The 19,862-nt window shown below is 35.2% G+C and overlaps 1 protein-coding gene across 2 annotated transcripts; it reads left to right on the top strand.

The window, feature by feature from the left end:
• Positions 10,871-17,788, top strand: LOC109723601 (receptor-like protein kinase HSL1). Of its 2 annotated transcripts, XM_020252037.1 has the most exons (4): positions 10,871-11,054; positions 12,214-12,246; positions 14,013-16,608; positions 17,140-17,788. In XM_020252037.1, the coding sequence occupies exons 3-4, from the start codon at positions 14,085-14,087 to the stop codon at positions 17,487-17,489; spliced, it is 2,874 nt and encodes a 957-aa protein (XP_020107626.1). In that variant the 5' UTR covers positions 10,871-11,054; positions 12,214-12,246; positions 14,013-14,084; the 3' UTR covers positions 17,490-17,788. The 2 variants fall into 2 exon arrangements, with proteins under 2 accessions (XP_020107626.1, XP_020107627.1); XM_020252038.1 differs by lacking the exon at positions 12,214-12,246.

Genomic DNA, 19,862 nt, shown 5'->3' with positions numbered 1-19,862 from the left:
CACTCCTAGAAACTCGATTCTTTACGACTATTCCTTTTCCCCACAATCCACATAGCACAGTGAACCTTTTGTTGTAACCAGTAACTGTAACAAGGTAAGAGCAATAAAAGAAAATGATGTAAGAAGGGGCGAGTTTGATCTCATCTACATATCTGAAATAGCAATTTATTGCTATGTGCCTACATTTTATGACTTCTGTGAGATGGTAATACCTGTTAGATGTGACTCAAAATTGATAATAGATTTCAGTTCGGGACTTCGACTTGCTGACAGTTTCGCGGTGTGACATTTGAAAATAAATTTGTGAAAGAAAATTGAATGTTTGTGGCGGATAGCGGAGGGCTCGGGCTGATAGGCCGAGCACCACTGATATTCGCCAGGGGGTGCGGAGGGCGGAGCCCCCGTGGTACGGATCGGATCCAAAATCCCGTTAAGAGTTTTCTTTCTCATTTTTGATCAGCTTTCTTGTATGAAATTGTAACGCGTCAATAGTCCCACATCGGGTGAGAAATTGATTCTTATTAGAATATATGAGGCCTACGCGGTAGTAATAATAATTGAGATTAAGCATTTTGGGCCGGCGGTTTGGGCTTTGGGCCAAACGAGTTATTATTGCTGGCGGGTCGAGTCGTTATAAACTGATTCTGATTAAATATATGAGGCCTACACGCTAGTAATAATAACTGGGTTTAAGTATTTTGGGCCGGTGGTTTGGGTCCAACGAGTTATTATTGCTGGCGGGTCGAGTCGTTATAAACTGATTCTGATTAAATATATGAGGCCTACACGCTAGTAATAATAACTGGGTTTAAGTATTTTGGGCCGGTGGTTTGGGTCCAACGAGTTATTATTGCTGGCAAGTCGGGTTGTTATAATTGGTATCAGAGTCGAATACTAGTCGGAAGTGTGAGAGCTAAGTGCTATGCGGGACAAAGTGTTACACAAACGGGTTTGGTAGGAGTCACCTCTTGAACCTATAGGCGCCATCTCTAGAATCTCCCATCGTAATTTTGGTCATCGTAATTTTGGTCTGTATTTGTAATCTGGTTTGGACCCGACAAGGACGTCGGGGCCTAAACAGGGAGAGTTTGTAATGCCCCAATAGTCCCATATTGGGTGGAAAATTGATTCTGATTAGAATATATAAGATTTACACACTAGTAATAATAACTGGACTTAAGCATTTTGAGCCAGTGGTTTAGGCCCAACAAGTTATTATTGCTGGTGGATCGGATCGTTATAGAAACTGACCACCACTAGCACCACGGTGCCCACCTATCACATGTTAACCTCATAACTACTAGTGAACAACTATAAATCAATCAGTTACCTTTACAGCAAAAGAATCATCTTCATTGGTGTAAACTATCATTTTTCTATATGCTCGGCACAACGTGATATAAGTCATTTCAGTCTTCTGACAGTAAAAAAACACTGATAAACAAGTAAATATAGCATATTCATCCATCTTATTGTAAATCAATAACACAATAATGCATCCTCAAGTCACTAAAACCTAGAAAAAGTTAATGTTCTTTGCATAAAGAGCTAAAAGATGACCGTGTGGCAGAAAAATAAGTACAAGAAGCAGAGCTACTTGTGAAGTGAGAGCTAAATTATGTTCTACCAGTTACAGCTAGTTGTATGCCACAAGACAGTAGATAGAGAGGGAGATTGATAGTGGGCCGCGGTTTACATATGACAAGCGGATAATGTTTACAATTCTCCAACAGATCCTTCATAAGTAGCAAAATAGTAATATTCTCCCAACAAATTATTCCTGATTAAGAGTGCAAGTAGGACTGGCTAAACATTTTTCTCTTATTTTTCTTTAGGTTCTTAGAAGTTTCTTTCACATCTCAGTTCTTTTCTTCTTTTACAAGGCTAATCTTGAGAAGATTTATTAGACTGATTTGAACAATTATCGGTTGCATAAAAGTGGATGAACATTGGAAAGACTAATATTGATTACATCTAAATTCTGCAATTAACCTTAAAGAGTTGATAATGTCTCTATCACAGATTCATGTTGCTCTCTCTAGCAAGTTGTCTTAAATCTGTTTGCTATCCAAAAGAAATGAAAGAACTAAAAGACATGAACCAGCATTTACCTAAAAGGCTCGGCAACCTGCTTTGGCAAGATCCTACTTGAAATATCTTGCGCTGCTAGAAGATGAGCAAAAGAGTGCCTAAACACAAGTCTATCATGCAAAATGCGGATAAAATCTACTGAACATGCAGCAAAGCAAACAAGTGCAAGCTGGTTATCTAGCGCATGACTTTACTGCTAAAGGGGTCAGCAACGAAAGTCTAGCTCCAGTTTAAGCCGTAAGGTACGGTTATTTAGAGGCAAAATAAAATATGGTCTTAGCACCCTCTCTTACTATATGATTATCCGCAAATGCAACGGCAGGGCAGGTTTTTGCACACAGAGCGGCAGAGCGAACCATGATGTTGGTTTCACGCATTGTGGGAATCCAAAGTGCTGCTTTACAACCTTAGTGTGAGTTTCATAGATATGATCAATAACTTGGCCATCAAAACCAATAAAAGACCAATGGTGGAGTATAACAGTTGATAACAAGTATTGAATTCAGCTTCTACACGGCCCTAGTCTACACGCTACACATACATATATGAACGTAGCACGCACATAAGTGTCCTTCTACACACTTGTCGAAAAAGTACGTATCCCAATATGAACCAATATGCACTATATATATTACATAGACATCATTCAGGTAGTTAAGGTTTCGCTAATCCTACATTCCATGGCTAGATTTAAATCACGAGGTCTAGAAACACTGCAAATTGGCCATAACTGCAAATTACTGAAAAATTCGACAGATTAGAATAGCACACAGGATGATTTGATCATCCGATGATAGCAAATGATTCGATCACAAGTCAAATGACATCAAAATGTTAACATAGGTCAAAAGCGTCAAATTAATCAGTAAGAATCGGAAATTTCACCACAATTGGACGAAACTACCGAATCGGAAGTTGAGCGTAAAATCAAAGAAGCTTATATATCGCACTGGATCCATAAGGGAGAGGGGAAAGAGAGGGGACTACACACCTCGCAATGGGGTGGCGAACAGGGATCGAGGATTTATAGCGACGTCCACCGCGACCATAAGGTACCTGAGTCCTCTCCCATGTCTCCAATGCCGCACCCTAGGGTTTTTCTCTCTCCTCCTCCGCCGCCGCCGCCGCCGCTATGCGGAGGAGGCGGAGCGGCGCCGCGGAGGGGGCGGAGGGGGAATTTAAGAAGAGGGGAGCGGGAAAACGCAATTTCGCATGAGAGAGCTACTGACTTAAAATGGACCGGGCCGGGCCGATTGGGCCCATAGAGCATTCAACGAGAGCTGAGTCATTGACTGGCCCATTGAACTAGTTTGACCCAAACCATATAATACTTCGGCTTATGGAACTTTTTCTTTTCAAATATTTATTTGGTTACAGAATTGGTCAGTTTACAACCCAAAAACAAGAATTATAATTCTACTCCTAAAATTTATACAACCTTTTTTACATATTAATATTAAAAAAATTGATATGACTAATGAGAAAAAGTTGGTCTTCGGATGAACAAATTGTGAGATTACAATCAAAAATTGTTTACATATCTAGCATTGCTCATTTTGAAACGTGAAATATTAATATACATTTGTGCGTAAGTTACTCACGCTACTCTTTTATCCATGAATCAATAATTGACCGGCACTTATAAATATTAGCAAAGCATTATTGGTACGCAATGTGGGGCTACTAATCGAATGTCGATACCAATCGATGCCCTGTCACGCAAAATAGACACAACTTTTTTAAAAAAATATTTTTGGGGTTTGAAGTGAACAAAATAAGAACGTTCTTTGGAGCATCTTACTTACATCTGGGTTGCTTGGAGTGTTACCACTGTATATTTAGGGATCCCTATCTTCTTCTTCTTCTTTTAAAAAAAAAGTAGTAAGTTACTCGCTTCGTTCGTAAAGTGGAATGAATTTGGCAACATAGGTGAGACAGCCAAGGTCTCAAGAAAAGAAAAAATAAAACATAAAAAAAATAGAGAAAGAGATAGAGGGAGAGAGAGGAAAGAAAGAAAGGGGAGAAGGGTTAAGGTACAAGTATATAACTAACAATACTGTTTTAATCAATTCTACGCGAATGAATGTATGCAGTGAAGAACTTGAGTTGGGCTTGAGCCTCGTCTCCTAAAGACAACACCATTTCTTTCTGTTTAGATTGCCTATTATATAGCTGAAAGTTTGATAAGTTCGTTTATTAACGACTACGACAGTCAATCTTGCTACAATATTTCTCTCACTGCGTTGTAACAGCAATTGAATAATACTCTCGCTATGTTCCAAGTAAACCATCCAATGCTTAATTTTTGCTCTCCCTCTCTCTCTCTCTCTCTCTCTCTCTCTCTCTCTCTCTCTCTCGTTACTTGATTACAGGGGCCCCCAAAGGATTGCGTTGTTGTCTCACCATAGAAGTTTTTAGGAATGTTCCTCATACCATTTCATTACATTAATTATATAACACAAAATGCCACATGTGTCGTATATGATAGCAACCTTTTAACTTCTACAATTCATAATGTGTATTCTAGTTCTTCCGAAAAATAAAATAAAATTGTGAGTATCTTGGATAATCCCATATATACTGGCTAGCTTTCTGATGCGTAGATCCAAGGATCATGCTTCCGTAAATCACGGATCATGATTATTTTTTTTTGCGATTTAACGGAGGACTAAAAATGCAGATAAATGCAGCTAAAAACATAAGCACAACTTACAAAATGGATATTTGTTGTTCGCATGCGACAAAATGGCTCTGTTAGATTTTGAATTGGGTTTCAGTAGTCTGGATATAATTGAAAGCCAAAATCATCAAAGCTCATTAATTAAGAAAATTTTGAAGTTTTCAAGCTCATTCCAGAAACTATAGTTCATCAATATTTGCAGTTTTATACCAAAGAGAGAATTATGCATCTTCGTCAGGGTATTATTGCCCTCTAATGAAAGGACTAATGCAAAGAATTATACAGCAGTTCCAAATTAATTACCACAAATTAATCCTAATTTAACACATGCTAGCATAAACACAAGCCCTGCGCCTTTTGGCAAAGGGGTATGAGTCGACTTCCACTTAAAATGAGAAGAGAAGATAATATATATAGAGAGAGAGAGAGAGAGATGAGCTAGAATACTCTCAAAAAACCAACCGTCCCTAGAGCAAGTGGCAAAAGGCTTGGTGGTTGGTACCCGAGACCCAAGTTCGAATCCTAGTTGATTCATATTTCCAGCTAAGTTTATTTCTAAATGAAATAAACGAAGCGGGTAGCGTACTACCTATCTCTCAAAAAAGAATACTCTCAAAAGCACCAAGGGGTAGTGCTTTTGAGTTTTTAACTATTGGATGAAGAGATGTAGGGTTGAGATGATGATGGTAGGTGGTGGTAGGTGTAATAGTATTTGATCCAAAGGGTATTATTAAATAAGGAGTAGATCTAAGGGCTAGAAACTTAGAAGTATTAAGGGATTGATACTTCTAAAGTATTCTAACTCAATTATATATATATATGTATATATATATAGAACTAGGCTGGTATACTATTAATAGCATCAATGACTTGATACTATTAAGTTTTCTGCCCTTGGATTAAAAGATGCGCAGTTAGAATGATGCCAGCCCCCTAGGGTTGAGTGGGTGGCTAGTTGAATAGTATAATTGAACGGATGAAAATGATAAAAGAGGTAAATTTAACGGTTGAAAACTTGATAGCACCAAAATGCTTCGTGCTATCGATAGTATCCCAACAGGACTATATATATATATATATATATATATATATATATATATATAATTGAGCTTGAATACTTTTAGAAGTATTACTCCCTTAGTGCTTTAAGGTTTTTAGTCCTTGGATCTACTTCTTGATTACTAATAGCCCTTGGATCAAATACTATTCCACCTACCACCACCTACCACCATCATCCCAATCTTACATTTCTCAATCTAAGAGTTAAAAACTCAAAAGCACCAACCTCTTGATGCTTTTGAGAGTATTCTAGCTCATGAGTCCGGCTGGGATACTATCGATAGTATTAAGCATTTAGTGCTTTTAAGTTTTTCAGAACACTCTGCCGGACCCTCTACTTGTTGCCTGTAAGTTGAAATCTGTGACGGAACTTTGGGAACTTCTCCAGCGTATAAATCAGACCTACCTCTCCTAGTTTTTTTTTTTTTTTTTTTTTCCTCTTCCTGAGGCCTTGTTGCCTCACCCATGTAGCCTAATTCACCTTTTCTATGAATGAAGCAGGTAGCGTGCTACCTTTCTCTCAAAAAAAAGTTTTCGCCGTTAGATTTAACCCTTTGACTATTTTCACCCGTTAGATTATACTATTAAATCAATAACTTACTCAACCCTAAGTGGTCCACATCATTCTAACCGTACATTTTTTCATCCAAGGGCAGAAAATCTAGTAACACCAATAACTTGGTGCTATTCGTAGTATTCCAACCTAGTTCTATATATATAATAGGCTACTATACTATTAACAGTATCAAGTTATTGGTTTTATTAAATTCCTGATGATCATAGTGCACGGTAATGTATCGATTTCATTCTCTTAACATAAATAAAAGGTTAATAAACGTAACCATCACTTAGCAAAAAGTTATTTAGTACCAAATGATACGGTCCATTAATATGGGTCCAGTAATGATATGGAGATCAAATTGGTTTATTCTTAATAAGAGCACATAACGGATTCAAATATTTGTAGATTAATTAGCTTGTTACTTTACTTCAATTAATCCAAGTAGAATAAAACAAGGAACTATTTTAAAACTAAAAAATCACAAGAAAATTTATGTTCGAAAACCAACTTGCAATTCGGGACACAGTACAGGGACTATTGACACATTTTGCCCTCAAAACTGCGGGAAAGTGATCGGACGGCTACGATCGCTTGGGCGGTGCGAATTGACAGATCGGTAGTGCATGGGCCAGCTTTTGTCTCCTCTCTCAACACAACACAACAATTAAAGCATCATATTTTCTCATAAATAGTTTGCAACGTTGCGCCCATTGGATTTGTCCACTTTATTTTGCTTCCTTGTTCCACTTTCCAATCCGATATAATGAGAGTTTTCATGGTGCTTAGAGAGAGAGAGAGAGAGAGAGAGAGAGAGAGAGAGAGAGAGATTTCACGTGCATGTACAATTGAGCTCTAATTGGCATAATAATTATGTACGAAAAATATGTAAACACTTTATGAAGTTTATCTTTTTTAACAAATAGATGTTTGAATTACTAATTTTAGCAATTAGATCTTCTAAAGTTTATCAGATAGTTTACTAGACTCTTATATATCCTCATTAAAATTGCAAATTATAAGATATAATTTAAAAAGTTTAATTGTCAAAATTAAAAATGTTGATGTTCCTTTGCGAAAGAGCTAGCGCTAAAGTTCAGAAATTCTTTAAACAATTTACATTGAGTAATATATACTATTCAAAAATAATAAAAAATAATAATAAAAAAATAATATCGATAAATGATAAATACGTGAAATCATCGGCTGCAGTAGGCTGGCAGATTCGTACCATCATTTTAGACAATTACGTACAATCCAAACAAAATTCGACATGCATACTATTATTTTGGTTTCTTAACAATAAAATTTGTAGTTAATATCCATACAAAAAAGGCTAATTTTCTCGCACTTGAGAAAAAAAAAAAGAAAGAGGAGAACATCACAGAAATTGGAACATATTAGTTAGTAATGACGCACCGGTAATACGATTATGGAGTAACAAGCAGTGTAGATACGACAACGAAATGTTTCATATAAAGCTTTCGTTACGTAGTTCGCTTGCCGCCCTAGAATTGAGGTCATTTCATTCTCTTTGGAGCGCTTCGAAAAATCCAATTAATCATTTAAATGAGGATGGAACGCAGTTATCATCTTCACGCTTTCTCAATTTGCAATTCCCTTCTTTCATTCTCTCTTGTGGCCAGGGTTCACACAGTATTATATAGAGGCTGTTTTTGTTAGTGATTTGTGTTTCTTTTGGTAGGAAAATATGGCTCATCATTGGGGTATTACAATAGGGGTTTTTGGAATATTCAAATGTTTAGATTTTATCTAAATCATTGTAAATTTTGAAATGGATATCTAAATTTTTAAAAACACCGTAATTTAACTACTAACCTTAAACACAAAAGCAATTCGATCTTGCAAGAATTTGGCACAGTAATAACTCTAGGTTAACAAAGTGCTTACTATGATTATAGTGGGACAAAAGATAATGAAAAAATAAAAACTACTTTTTTAAATAAAGAATATAACACATGTTGTGAACCTAATTTTATAGAATAAAAGATGCATTAATTTGTAAGTTATTATTGAAAAAAGTGTAGAATGCACTAGTTATATAGCTGATGTGGTGTCTCCAACAAATCAGATTGTTTGCTTTTGAGTTCACCCATTCCATCGTGATTATTAAAAAATATTTTTATTATATATTTTTTAAAAAATAATATAATCGATCGATTAGTGACAGAATGATGTAAGTGTTATATAGTAGCCTTTCTGGTCAACATTGACTGAAATTATAGAACTCCATTAGGCAAGTGAATAGTGTACTTTGCTGACGAGCGTGGCAGGTTTTAATTGGTGGCAACTAAGGACCCACATTTCAATCAATGTGGTCTTTACACTTTGAGCTTGATATGACTCGAATGTGGAGGTACCCACCCCTTTAAGACTACAATTGGATGTGACTTAATTGCTCATAAAGCGACACGTTATCACAATGAACATAATAGAGCTGTTACTGTTAACCCATTGATCGAAATCGACCCCGTTCCAATTATTGGAATCGATTGCAAGTGGTTAGGTATCTAGATACCGATTAAGAGGTAACAGCTAATTTTAGCTTCTTGAACAAGCTTAAATTTAAAACTTGTGCCTCTGGTTGCTTTTCAAGGAGTTTTTTTTTTTTTTTTTTTTGAGAGAGATAGATAGCACGCTACCTGCTTTGTTTATTTCATTTAGAAATAAATTTAATTGACAATGTGAATCAACTAAGTTCGAAGTTGGGTCTCGAGTTCCAACCATCAAGTTTTTTACCATTTGCTTTAGGAACAGTCAGTTGCTTTTCAAAGAGTTAAATATCTTAAATTAACACTTACTAATTTTATAGATTTTTTTTTGTTATTACAGAAGCAATCAAACACCATCAGCTTACGACCAAATTAGTTGGTTATCGTGGTCAATTACTTCTCCGAGTTTATAGCCAAACCTACTAAGTCTAGAGTAACAAATAAAGAAATATATAAAATTATATCGCGATTATCCTTGCTTAATTGTGTGCGAGCTCATTGCATGTCACCCTCTTATTAACTGCTATACACAGAAAAAAGGATAACTAATCTTTTTTTCTTTTTTAATCTTTTGTCGAGGCGATTCGCTATTTTAGAGAGTCTAGTTACCTCACACACAATTAATAAGATATAGGTCCTTACATTTTCTCAAACTAAATTATGTATTTAAAAAATGACATCTAAATTTTAAAAAAATTATATCTTCGAACAATCCTCTCTATGCAACTATAATACAATAGAAAGTTAAGATTTTAATTAACTTTCATAGCCACGTGGTTATTATACAGTAAAACAAACAATGCACAGTAGCAAAAAAAAACAATTAAGTATCTAAATAATTTTATGTAATTTTCTGAAATAATTAAGATGGTCACTTACGGAAAAAGAAAAAAAAAAACGTGATTGTTCAAAAGCCTACTGGATGTAGACAAATGCAAATTTTTCACTTCTCGTTCTTATCACGGAAGCGTAAAGCCATGGTTCTTAAGAGAACAGATAACCAAAATATTTGGCGATACATGTGATGCCGTACGGAGAACCCGATCGCCGTCCATCTATTTCCTCTTCAATCTCTGCCGTTCCCTAACGAACGGCTGAGATCGACGACTCGAGAGTTGTACGGTGGATCACCACCCCCCACCGACGCACGAGCACTGCTGTAATTCACGATCTCTAGTGCTCCGTTGAGAAAATTATTTCATGCACCTTGTGTACCCGTAAACCTCATGCGCTACATTATATATTTTGAAATTAATATCCTAACATCATAATTGACAATGATAATTTTTTTAAAAAAGAAATAATCAAAAGTTTGGCTCTCTACAGTGCTACACAGAATTTTCCCACTGAAATAGTCTACGTTATAATGGATACGCCACATGAGATTTATCTCACACAAAATTATGTTTATATATTTGTTATATTTTTATGAAATGTAAAGATATTTAATTAGATGTTGCAAATTCTATATGAAATAACTGTAACAAAAAAGAAAAAAATTTCTCTTCGCTTGAGACTAGAACCCTATGACGCCAACATACAGCAGTGCAGATGCTTTATTATTATAGTACTACTTATCTGACAATTTATAATAATAAATATATTAAAAATTTCAAAAAATTATATAAAAAATTTTATTTTAGAATTTTGTTAATTAGGCATGAGATAGATCCAAATTGTTGACTAATTGAAACGAGACATCATTTAACTTATAAAAATAAGTGTTCAAATATTTGTAATCCGGCCAGCTTTTTAAATATTATAAAATATAGCAATAAATTAAGTTCTCTAATATAAAATTAATAGAGTATGTAGTACATGGTGTACAGGTTGCATGCAATAGCTTTAGCCATAATCTAAAAGGGATGAGGGGTATTATAGTAAATTTACAAGACCCCCCCACAAATTAATTTTTTCACGAACCCTTTTTTAAGGTTCCATCCCTTTAATTTCCTCCACTCCTTATCTCGTGAGTGAGCAACGAAGCACGAGGGGAAAATCTCTTCCCCCTCCCCCACCCAAAACCAAAAAAAAAAAAAAAAAAAAAAATCCAAACCAAATATTCAATAAATTTATTCATATTTTTCTTCTCTAATTTCCGATTTGACTCAACGCAGAGATGGGCTGAGGAGAAGAGAAGGATTTCTCACAGGTAATTAAATTATTCATTAATTGGTTGTAAATTAAACATTTTGTTTATGCATTTGCTTCCTATTGTTTATTTAGTTTCAAATTAAATTTTTGAACAAAGAGTTTTAGGTTTTCCCATGATATTTCGATTGGATAGCTTAGATTGCTTGTTTAGATGATTATGCAACGTAATTAAGGAGCTTGTTGAGTATTGAGCTTCTTCTACGGGCAACTTCTCTTCCTACTATTGAATTCGAATTGGCCTTCGAAAATTTAAATTCGAAATTGATTTGGTTTCATTTGGATTTGGTTTGTATATGGGAGATATTTTTGTTGGGCTAAGCCCTTTTTGTTCTCTCAAGTGTATTCCAAGTTAGAAATATGCTTTGAACTTCGTTTTTGTAGTTTTTTTAATACTTTGTAGAAGTTATATTTAAAAGATTAATTTTGAGCGGATGGCTATGATGATCTAACTGTGTGGCGTAGGATATGCAACTTTTTTCCCCCTAAGAGAAAGATATAGCATGTTACTCATTTTATTTATGTTTTAAAATAAATTTAACTAAAAATATAAAATAACTAGATTTCGAACTTAAAACCGTATATTCCAATCCTTTGCTACTGGTGGACTATTACTTAGGATATGCAAATGTTCACTTGACCTGATGATGGGATCCTGTACTTCTAAGCTACTCTTTTATTTTTGTTCTGGAAAAGAATATGCATGCTAAGATGTTCCAAAATATTCGCTAAATTGTAAATAACCCTTCCAACTTCATAAATAAAGTTATCATTATAGGAAGTTATATGTGAGAAATAAACTCTCCGTTTTAAGAGTGATCTCGCATACAAATTAGCACTTAATGACTAGAGCCTGTTTGGATGCTCTACTTATTATAGAGTGTTACTATTATTGCATATGGCGTGGACTCAAATTTTACACTAATAGGAAATTCGAGAGATAAATATTTAACCTCACTTGTATTGTAAATTTGTATTGCCATAAGGTATTTTATTGCAGTGTTTAATATTTTTTTAAAAATAAATCAAATACTCCTTAGAAAAAAAAAATGAAAAATTAACGTAAATATTTCAACACTGTGAAATTACAACTAAGACCTTAGTGCGCTCATATATTATCTACTTCATTTTTTTCTTATTATATTTTTCTTATGTAACAGATAACGATGTAACCAACGGTGGAGAAACTCTTGGTGAGTTCAATTCAGGAAAATCTAGGATAGCTGTGGGCTTACTTTATTTAAGGGAAATCTCTTAATTCAAAAATAAAAAGAAAAAAGTTTAAAATTATTAACAAAAAACAAATGAAGTCGAGGGGCTATATCAAAAATACTCTAGAGTTGAGGGGTCTTTATCTATTTTTACCGCAAGATAATTTGAGCTTAGATAACGGATTAAATTCGCCGATGCGGGTCTTAATCGTGTTGAGTGGGAACTGCTAAGAAATCTAATCTCACGGACTCGGGTCCAAAAAAGGGGTCAGCGGTCGTTTCGGTGTCACGAGTGAATGGGGGTGGTGGGGCCCACGGTTGAGTGCGAGGTAAAGCTAATACGCATGTGCCTGTTTGATGCTGACGTGTCATCATTACATGCCACTAATTATGCAATGGTGATTGGTGAGGCGCGTTTAGTGCGAGGGGGTGTCGCAATCCAAAACAGTATAGTTCACGCAGCATAATAATAAAGTACTAATAAGGCTTTACGCTAAGGGAGCATATAGTTAAATATAATTACAAAGTTAAAAATATAGGTAAAATAATAGTTATAATAATTATATACCTCTTATTTGATTAAATAAAGAAAAAATTGTTGCAGCTGTAAATAATATGTTTTATTTTATGCAATTGAGAAATGCATTTACGAAATTTTGTTATTTTTTTATATAGAGCGATGAGTTTATTCCTATATAGAAAAATTTTGTTTAATTTCTTTAAAGTTGTTCCCTTAAGTAGTGTTTGGTTGGAGATTAAAGGGGGGTTAAAGGAGATAACCCTCCTTAACCCCAAACACTATTTTTTAGGGTGGGGTTTGTTAACCCCACCCCAAGATAGTCCATTTGGGGTGGGGTTAACAAATCCCACAATCCCACCCTGCAATGGAATTGAGCTGGGATTAAAGTTAATTTCACTCCAATTCAATTTTTTTAATTTAAATTTATAATTTAAATTTATAATTTAAATTTATTTTTTAAATTTTTTAAATTTAAAGTTTGTAAGCTTAAAATTGAGACATATAATTTTAAATTATTAATTATAAATTTTAAATTATTATTTTAAATTTTTTAAATTAAAAATTTAATATTTGATATTTTTAAATTTAAATTTTTGAATTTGAGATTTAAAAATTAATTTTTATTTTGAATTTTTAATTTTTAAAATTATATATTTAAATTTAAAAGTTTAATTATAAAATTTAAATATTTAAATTCAAATATAAAGTTATTTTTTATTTATAACTACTTACTATTCTTCTTATTCCATCTTATCTATTCAAACGCTATTTTTCTTAATTTCTGGAACAACTCAATTATCATCCAAACGCAAAATTGTTCTATTCCAGACGTAACCCTGAACTTAACATTTCTAGAATAACTAATTATTACTTAACCCCAAACCAAACGAAGCCTTAAACGACTGTAGATGAAATTACGATTAATTTACGATTAATTTTGGAGGCAGTTAGTTCTAAATGTTGCAGTTGAGGCTTTTTGTGCAGCTACAATTACAGCAGCTGACCAATCAATTTAAATTTGCATGCAGTAATAACTAAAATGTAGTTAAATAATCCCCAAGCGCCGGTATTTAATTGGATTATAAATTTTTTTTTTCAGTTAGTTATTTTAGTCACGGAACTTCTTTTGTGTTGCTCGGGAGAATCTTATTACGCAACTAACTTTTCGAATCTTTTTATAATCTAATCTCTAAGGTATCTTTTTTTCTGCTGTACTTTGTTCTTATAGGTCTTCTAAAACCACTACAAGGGATTCATGGAAGTTTAATCCTTTACGAGACTCAGCAAATTGCCCTCAACAATGATAGATCACTACTTGTGCCTTCATTTGATACTCATCTCTCTCCTCCTCTGTTTTCTCCCTACCTCAAACTCCCAAGAGGTGGAAGTTCATGCTCTGCTCCAGTTCAAGAGCAACTTAAATGATCCTCTACATCATCTTGATAGCTGGACCGAGTCCAATTCTCCCTGCCACTTCCTGGGGGTAAGTTGTGATTCCACTTCCGGCGAGGTGGTCGGAATTTCACTGTCGAACCGGAACCTCTCCGGCAAGATTTCGCCTTCCATCTCCGCACTCCGTAAGCTAACCTATCTTGTGCTTGACACCAATGCGATCTCCGGCACCATCCCTCCTCAGCTGAGTAGTTGCACTAGTCTTAAGGTCCTCAATCTATCAGCAAACAGTTTAACTGGCCCGTTGCCGGATCTTTCGTCCTTGAACAACTTAGAAATTCTCGATCTTTCCATCAATGGATTTTCCGGTCATTTCCCCGAATGGATCGGAAATTTGTCGGGTCTGATTTCATTAGGCCTTGCTGGAAATGACTTCGACGAAGGGGAGATCCCGCCAAACATAGGGAATTTGAAAAACCTGACATTGCTTTACTGGGCAAACTGTAATCTGACAGGGGAAATCCCGCCGTCAGTATTCGAATTGACATCACTGCAGACTTTGGATCTTTCCAATAACAATATTTCTGGGGATTTCCCGAAAGACATTTCCAAGTTGCGCAATCTGTACAAGATCGAGCTGTACCGGAATAACTTGAAGGGAGAGATCCCGCCCGCGCTAGCGAATCTCACAAATTTGCATGAATTCGATATATCTCAGAATCAGATGAGTGGGGAAATTCCTGCCGAACTGGGTAGTCTGAAGAACTTAACAGTGATCCAATTGTTCAGAAATAACTTTCGCGGTGAGATCCCAAAGGAGTGGGGGGACTTGGAATATCTAAATGGGTTTTCAATCTACGAGAATACTTTCTCGGGAGAATTCCCGCCCAATTTCGGCCGGTTCGCGCCTCTCAACAGTCTGGACATATCAGAGAACAACTTCTCCGGCGAGTTTCCGAGGTTCTTATGCCGAAACAACAATCTGAATTTTCTTCTTGCACTCGACAATAATTTCTCAGGTGAATTTCCCGAATCCTACGCCGACTGCAAGACCCTTGTAAGGTTCAGGATAAGTCAAAATCAGTTCACGGGAAAACTTCCAGATGGTTTGTGGGCATTACCAAATGCGACCATTATCGACATCTCAGATAATAATTTTGTTGGAGGGATTTCGTCAGAGATCGGGAAATCGGTTAACTTGAATCAGCTCTGTGTACAAAACAACAAGCTCTCCGGTGAAATTCCCGCTGAAATAGGAAATCTCATGCAGTTACAGAAGTTGTATGCATCAAACAATTCCTTTTCTGGTAGCATACCATCTGAGATTGGCAACCTGAATCAATTAACATCTTTGCATTTAGAGGACAATTCTCTCTCTGGATCTTTGCCATCTGAGCTTGGTTTGTGCAGTAGATTAGTCGAGATCGATCTTTCGCAGAATTCATTGACCGGCACAATACCAAATTCACTTTCGTTCTTGGCGTCTCTCAACTCGATTAATCTCTCACAGAATTTGATCTCGGGTTCGATCCCGGATGGCCTACAGGCACTCAAACTGAGCTCAATAGATTTCTCGAGAAATCGGTTAACGGGGCAGGTCCCGCCGGGCCTTCTCATGATAGCTGGAGAGGAAGCATTTGACGGGAATCCGGGGTTATGTATTGTGGGAAAATCGGGAAGCAGATGGGATCCTGAGTTGGGTATGTGCAAAATGGATAATACACACAAAGATATATTTGCAAAGAAACTGCTTATTGTGCCAGCAATTTTATTAGCTTTGTTGTTCCTGTTAGCTGGATTAGTATTCATAAGCTATCGGAGCTTCAAACTTGAAGAATCACTTAGAATGGAGGAGGGAAAGGATGGCAATAAGTGGAAACTCGAATCTTTCCATCCGCCGGAGATTGATGCAGAAGAAATTTGTAAGTTGGATGAAGGGAATGTAATTGGAAGCGGCGGAACCGGTAAAGTTTACCGACTCGAATTAAAGAATAGAGGAGCAGTCGCGGTGAAACAATTATGGAAAGGTAATGGGGAAAAAGCTTTGATGGCTGAGATGGATATACTAGGAAAGATTCGGCATCGGAATATCGTAAAGCTTTACGCCTGCTTGACTAAAGGGGAGCTTAACTACATTGTGTATGAGTACATGCCTAATGGGAACCTTCATCAAGCTCTTCGTCGTGAAATTAAAGGCGGTCGGACGGAGTTGGACTGGAATAAGAGGTATAATATTGCTTTGGGTGCAGCAAAGGGAATCATGTATCTTCATCATGATTGTTCGCCTGCGATTATACACAGAGACATTAAATCGACGAATATATTGCTCGACGAGGAATACGAAGCGAAGATTGCTGATTTTGGGATTGCGAAGATAGCTGAAGCCTCTGAATTCAGTTGTTTTGCTGGTACTCACGGCTACATTGCGCCAGGTAAGTAGTTCTTCCACTGTACTGAGCACTCCCTTATAACTGTTCACTCCCAACTATAATTGATCTTCTTCTTTTTTTTTGGAATATAAAGTGTTGTGTCATTTCTCATTAAGAACAAAGCTTTCATTCTCACAATTCTTTTCTATTTTCTTCTGCCTCAACTAAAGTACATATATATGTAGGCTATGAATACTCAGTAAGATTACTACTCAGTCTTGATCATAATAAACTATATATGTTTACATGTGAATTGAGAGTTTACTCTGTTGGTGTCCGTAAACTAAAGAAATTCATCTTCTTTTTCTTTGACATATCAATTCATCTTCATGTTTATCACTTAAGTTTACTTTTCGTGCTGTTGCAAAAGCATTTGCATCTGCTTTTACTCTTGATAAATCAAATGATTCTACACTCACATCTCTTCTGAATATTCTTACATGTACTTGAATTGCTTTGAAGCACCTTCTTGTCTCTTCAAAGAAATACTTACTTGCACTTGCTAATTTTCCCCCCTTTTAATTTTCTTTTCAGAACTCGCATATTCTCTCAAGGCGACAGAAAAGACCGATGTCTACAGCTTTGGAGTGGTCCTGCTGGAATTGCTAACTGGCCTTAGCGCATTTGAGCCGCAGTTTGGTGAAGGGAACGACATTGTCTGTTGGGTCTCGGCGCATCTCAACTCCCAAAATTCTTCGCAGGTTCTTGACCCCAGAGTTCCGATCTCTGCAAAAGATGACATGATCAAAGTGTTAAAAATCGCCGCCCTTTGCATTACAAAGTTACCGACCACGCGCCCTACAATGAGAGAGGTGGTGAATATGCTCATTGATGCTGATCCTTGCAATGTTCTCAGGCTGAGGAACTGCAAAGAACTGCAATAAGAACTGCCAGTTTTTGAAAGCAGGTAATCTGTAGATAAGTTATTGGTGGTTATGTTGATCAGCCCCTTTAGATCATAGTAACTTGCGTTTGTAATTTATATTTAGTTTAGTCAGTGTAATTTCTTCGCACTATTGGCTCTTTAAGAATTTGTATCTTTAAGACATTTGTATCTGTATAATTAGAAATATAACCATAAGACTCATAAACTAGTACAAGAAACATCATGTCTTTCTTGTCACATTATCTCATAAGCACAACTATGGGAATTTGGTATTGTGCTTGTTTTTCTCTTTTTTAAGCTAATATACTACGAGTAATCTGGTTTGCTTCTTTTGCGGTAAACGAAACTAATGCCATTCTATTTAAGTCTCCGGGTGCGTTTGGTTCGTATTATCTTTTTAAGATTCCTAGTAATCTAATAGGAATAACAAAATATGACGGTATTTGGCTAAATGCACTAAATAATTTAGTTGGTAATACTAGATTTACTTGGAAATGAGATTCATCCCAAAGTAATAATCTCATTTCCTTGAGGAAGGATGGGTATCCTCATATTAATGGATTGGAGTGATCATAATATGTCTAATCTTTTTCTTTCTCGCTATCCGCCAGCTAGTTGGTATTATTTTTCTTTACACTCTAACTTCATATCTCTCTCTAAACTTATCTTTTTCTCTCTAAAGTTCAACTCTTTTTCTCTCTCTAAACTAAGTTCTCTCTCCCCAATTTTTTCTAAAATCTCAATTCTCTCACTCCCTCTAATCTCGACTCTATTTCTCTTCCTATTTCTTTAATTATGCTTTCTCTCCCTAACCTATGTTCTCTCTCATTTTTTTTTAAAAAAATGTTAAAATTTTTTATAGCATTATCTAAAATTAATTAAAAAAATAAATATATAAATTATATATTTTTTTGTAATCTTAAATAACATGACTAAATAATATGATCGTATAAACCAAATACAGTAATACCATATTCTTAGTAATAGGATGAATATGAATAAAATTTTCGGACATCTTTTCATTCCTAGTAATTTTTCATAGTGCGAACCAAACACGCCCTCAATTTATTAGAATTCTTAAGGGTGAAATACAGAAGTGATTGCTTAATCACTCTCTTATGGAGCATTATTTTAAATTTATTATCTGTACCAAAGAAGGTTCTAAATGTTCTTTATTCTTAGTCAAGATATGATTGTTTACAATTGCTAATGTTATGTATAGAATATCAATAGTTTAAGTGGTGTTGTACCACAACAATATATACTTAGGAGCATTTAGCAATTACATGCCTAACTTAAGTTGACTTGATAACATTACTAATATTAGAAATTAGTTCATAAATTGACTAAAATCAACTTACCAAAATATATAGGTTTCAAATGCAACATAGTACAGAGCTATTCGATACAGATCGCGATCCAACAGTTTCAGCTTCAATAACTTGTTGAATTTTTTTATTTTTTTTGAGAGATAGGTAACATGCTATCCGTTTCGTTTATTTCCTTTATAAATAAACTTAGCTGAAAATGTGAATCAACTAGAATTCGAATTTGGGACCTCGGGTACAAACCACCAAGCCTTTTATCACTTGCTCTAGGGACGGTTGGTTAACTTGTTGAATTTTTATTCAGATGAAATTTTGGATGCAATATGGTTTATTCAGCCAAAATTGACCCTGCCCAATTAAGTAATTTAATTTGGATTGGTTGGATTCAGATTGCGTCTAACCCTTCGGATCTGAACAGAATCCGATCCATTTACTAGATGATGCAAAAGCTGTGCCCAATTTTTATTTTTGTTGAAACCATCAACTTGTTTAATTTGAAAATAAACATAGGATAACTACAAAATTAAATTAAGTAGAGTTGGTACTATATTATCTTCTAATATGTAATTTATTAATGTTAGCTAATTTATTCAAATTAACATGAATGGTTGGTCGAAACGTGACTGTAGTAGTTGATCTACACCGTCTACGTACCCCCTTTAACTTAATTTTGTGCACGTTACAGATACATTTTAAATTATAATATTCATCTTCATTATTTTACGCCTTTGGTTTCTACTAAATAAAAGAACAAATACCAAGTCCATTTAGTTTAGAAACTAAATAATAAAGATCTGAACCAGCATAATTAACAAAAGGGTTAACAGTTTTTCTACTGTAAGAGAGTGTATTTAACGGGAGATCATACATATACACTATCCATCGAGATTAGTTTACATATAAGCTCTAAAAAGATCAATTTACAAAAGCTTAATTTTGGTTAATTATAAACAAAGGGTTTCTTGGAAACATAAATAGATTTCCAAAACTCGAAAACATTAATATATCATTTTTTTTAGATTACTGAATATAATAAATAGTAA

This window comes from Ananas comosus, linkage group 17 (assembly GCF_001540865.1).
Source record: "Ananas comosus cultivar F153 linkage group 17, ASM154086v1, whole genome shotgun sequence".
NCBI classification, from domain to species: domain Eukaryota; kingdom Viridiplantae; phylum Streptophyta; class Magnoliopsida; order Poales; family Bromeliaceae; genus Ananas; species Ananas comosus.
This window is presented reverse-complemented; position numbering and strand designations above follow the sequence as displayed.

Excerpts from the sequence above, each read along its gene's own strand:
- LOC109723601 (XM_020252038.1), top strand. The coding sequence starts at position 14,085 with ATGATAGATCACTACTTGTGCCTTCATTTGATACTCATCTCTCTCCTC. Across the intron at positions 16,609-17,139 it reads TCACGGCTACATTGCGCCAG|AACTCGCATATTCTCTCAAG; the intron begins GTAAGTAGTTCT and ends TTTTCTTTTCAG.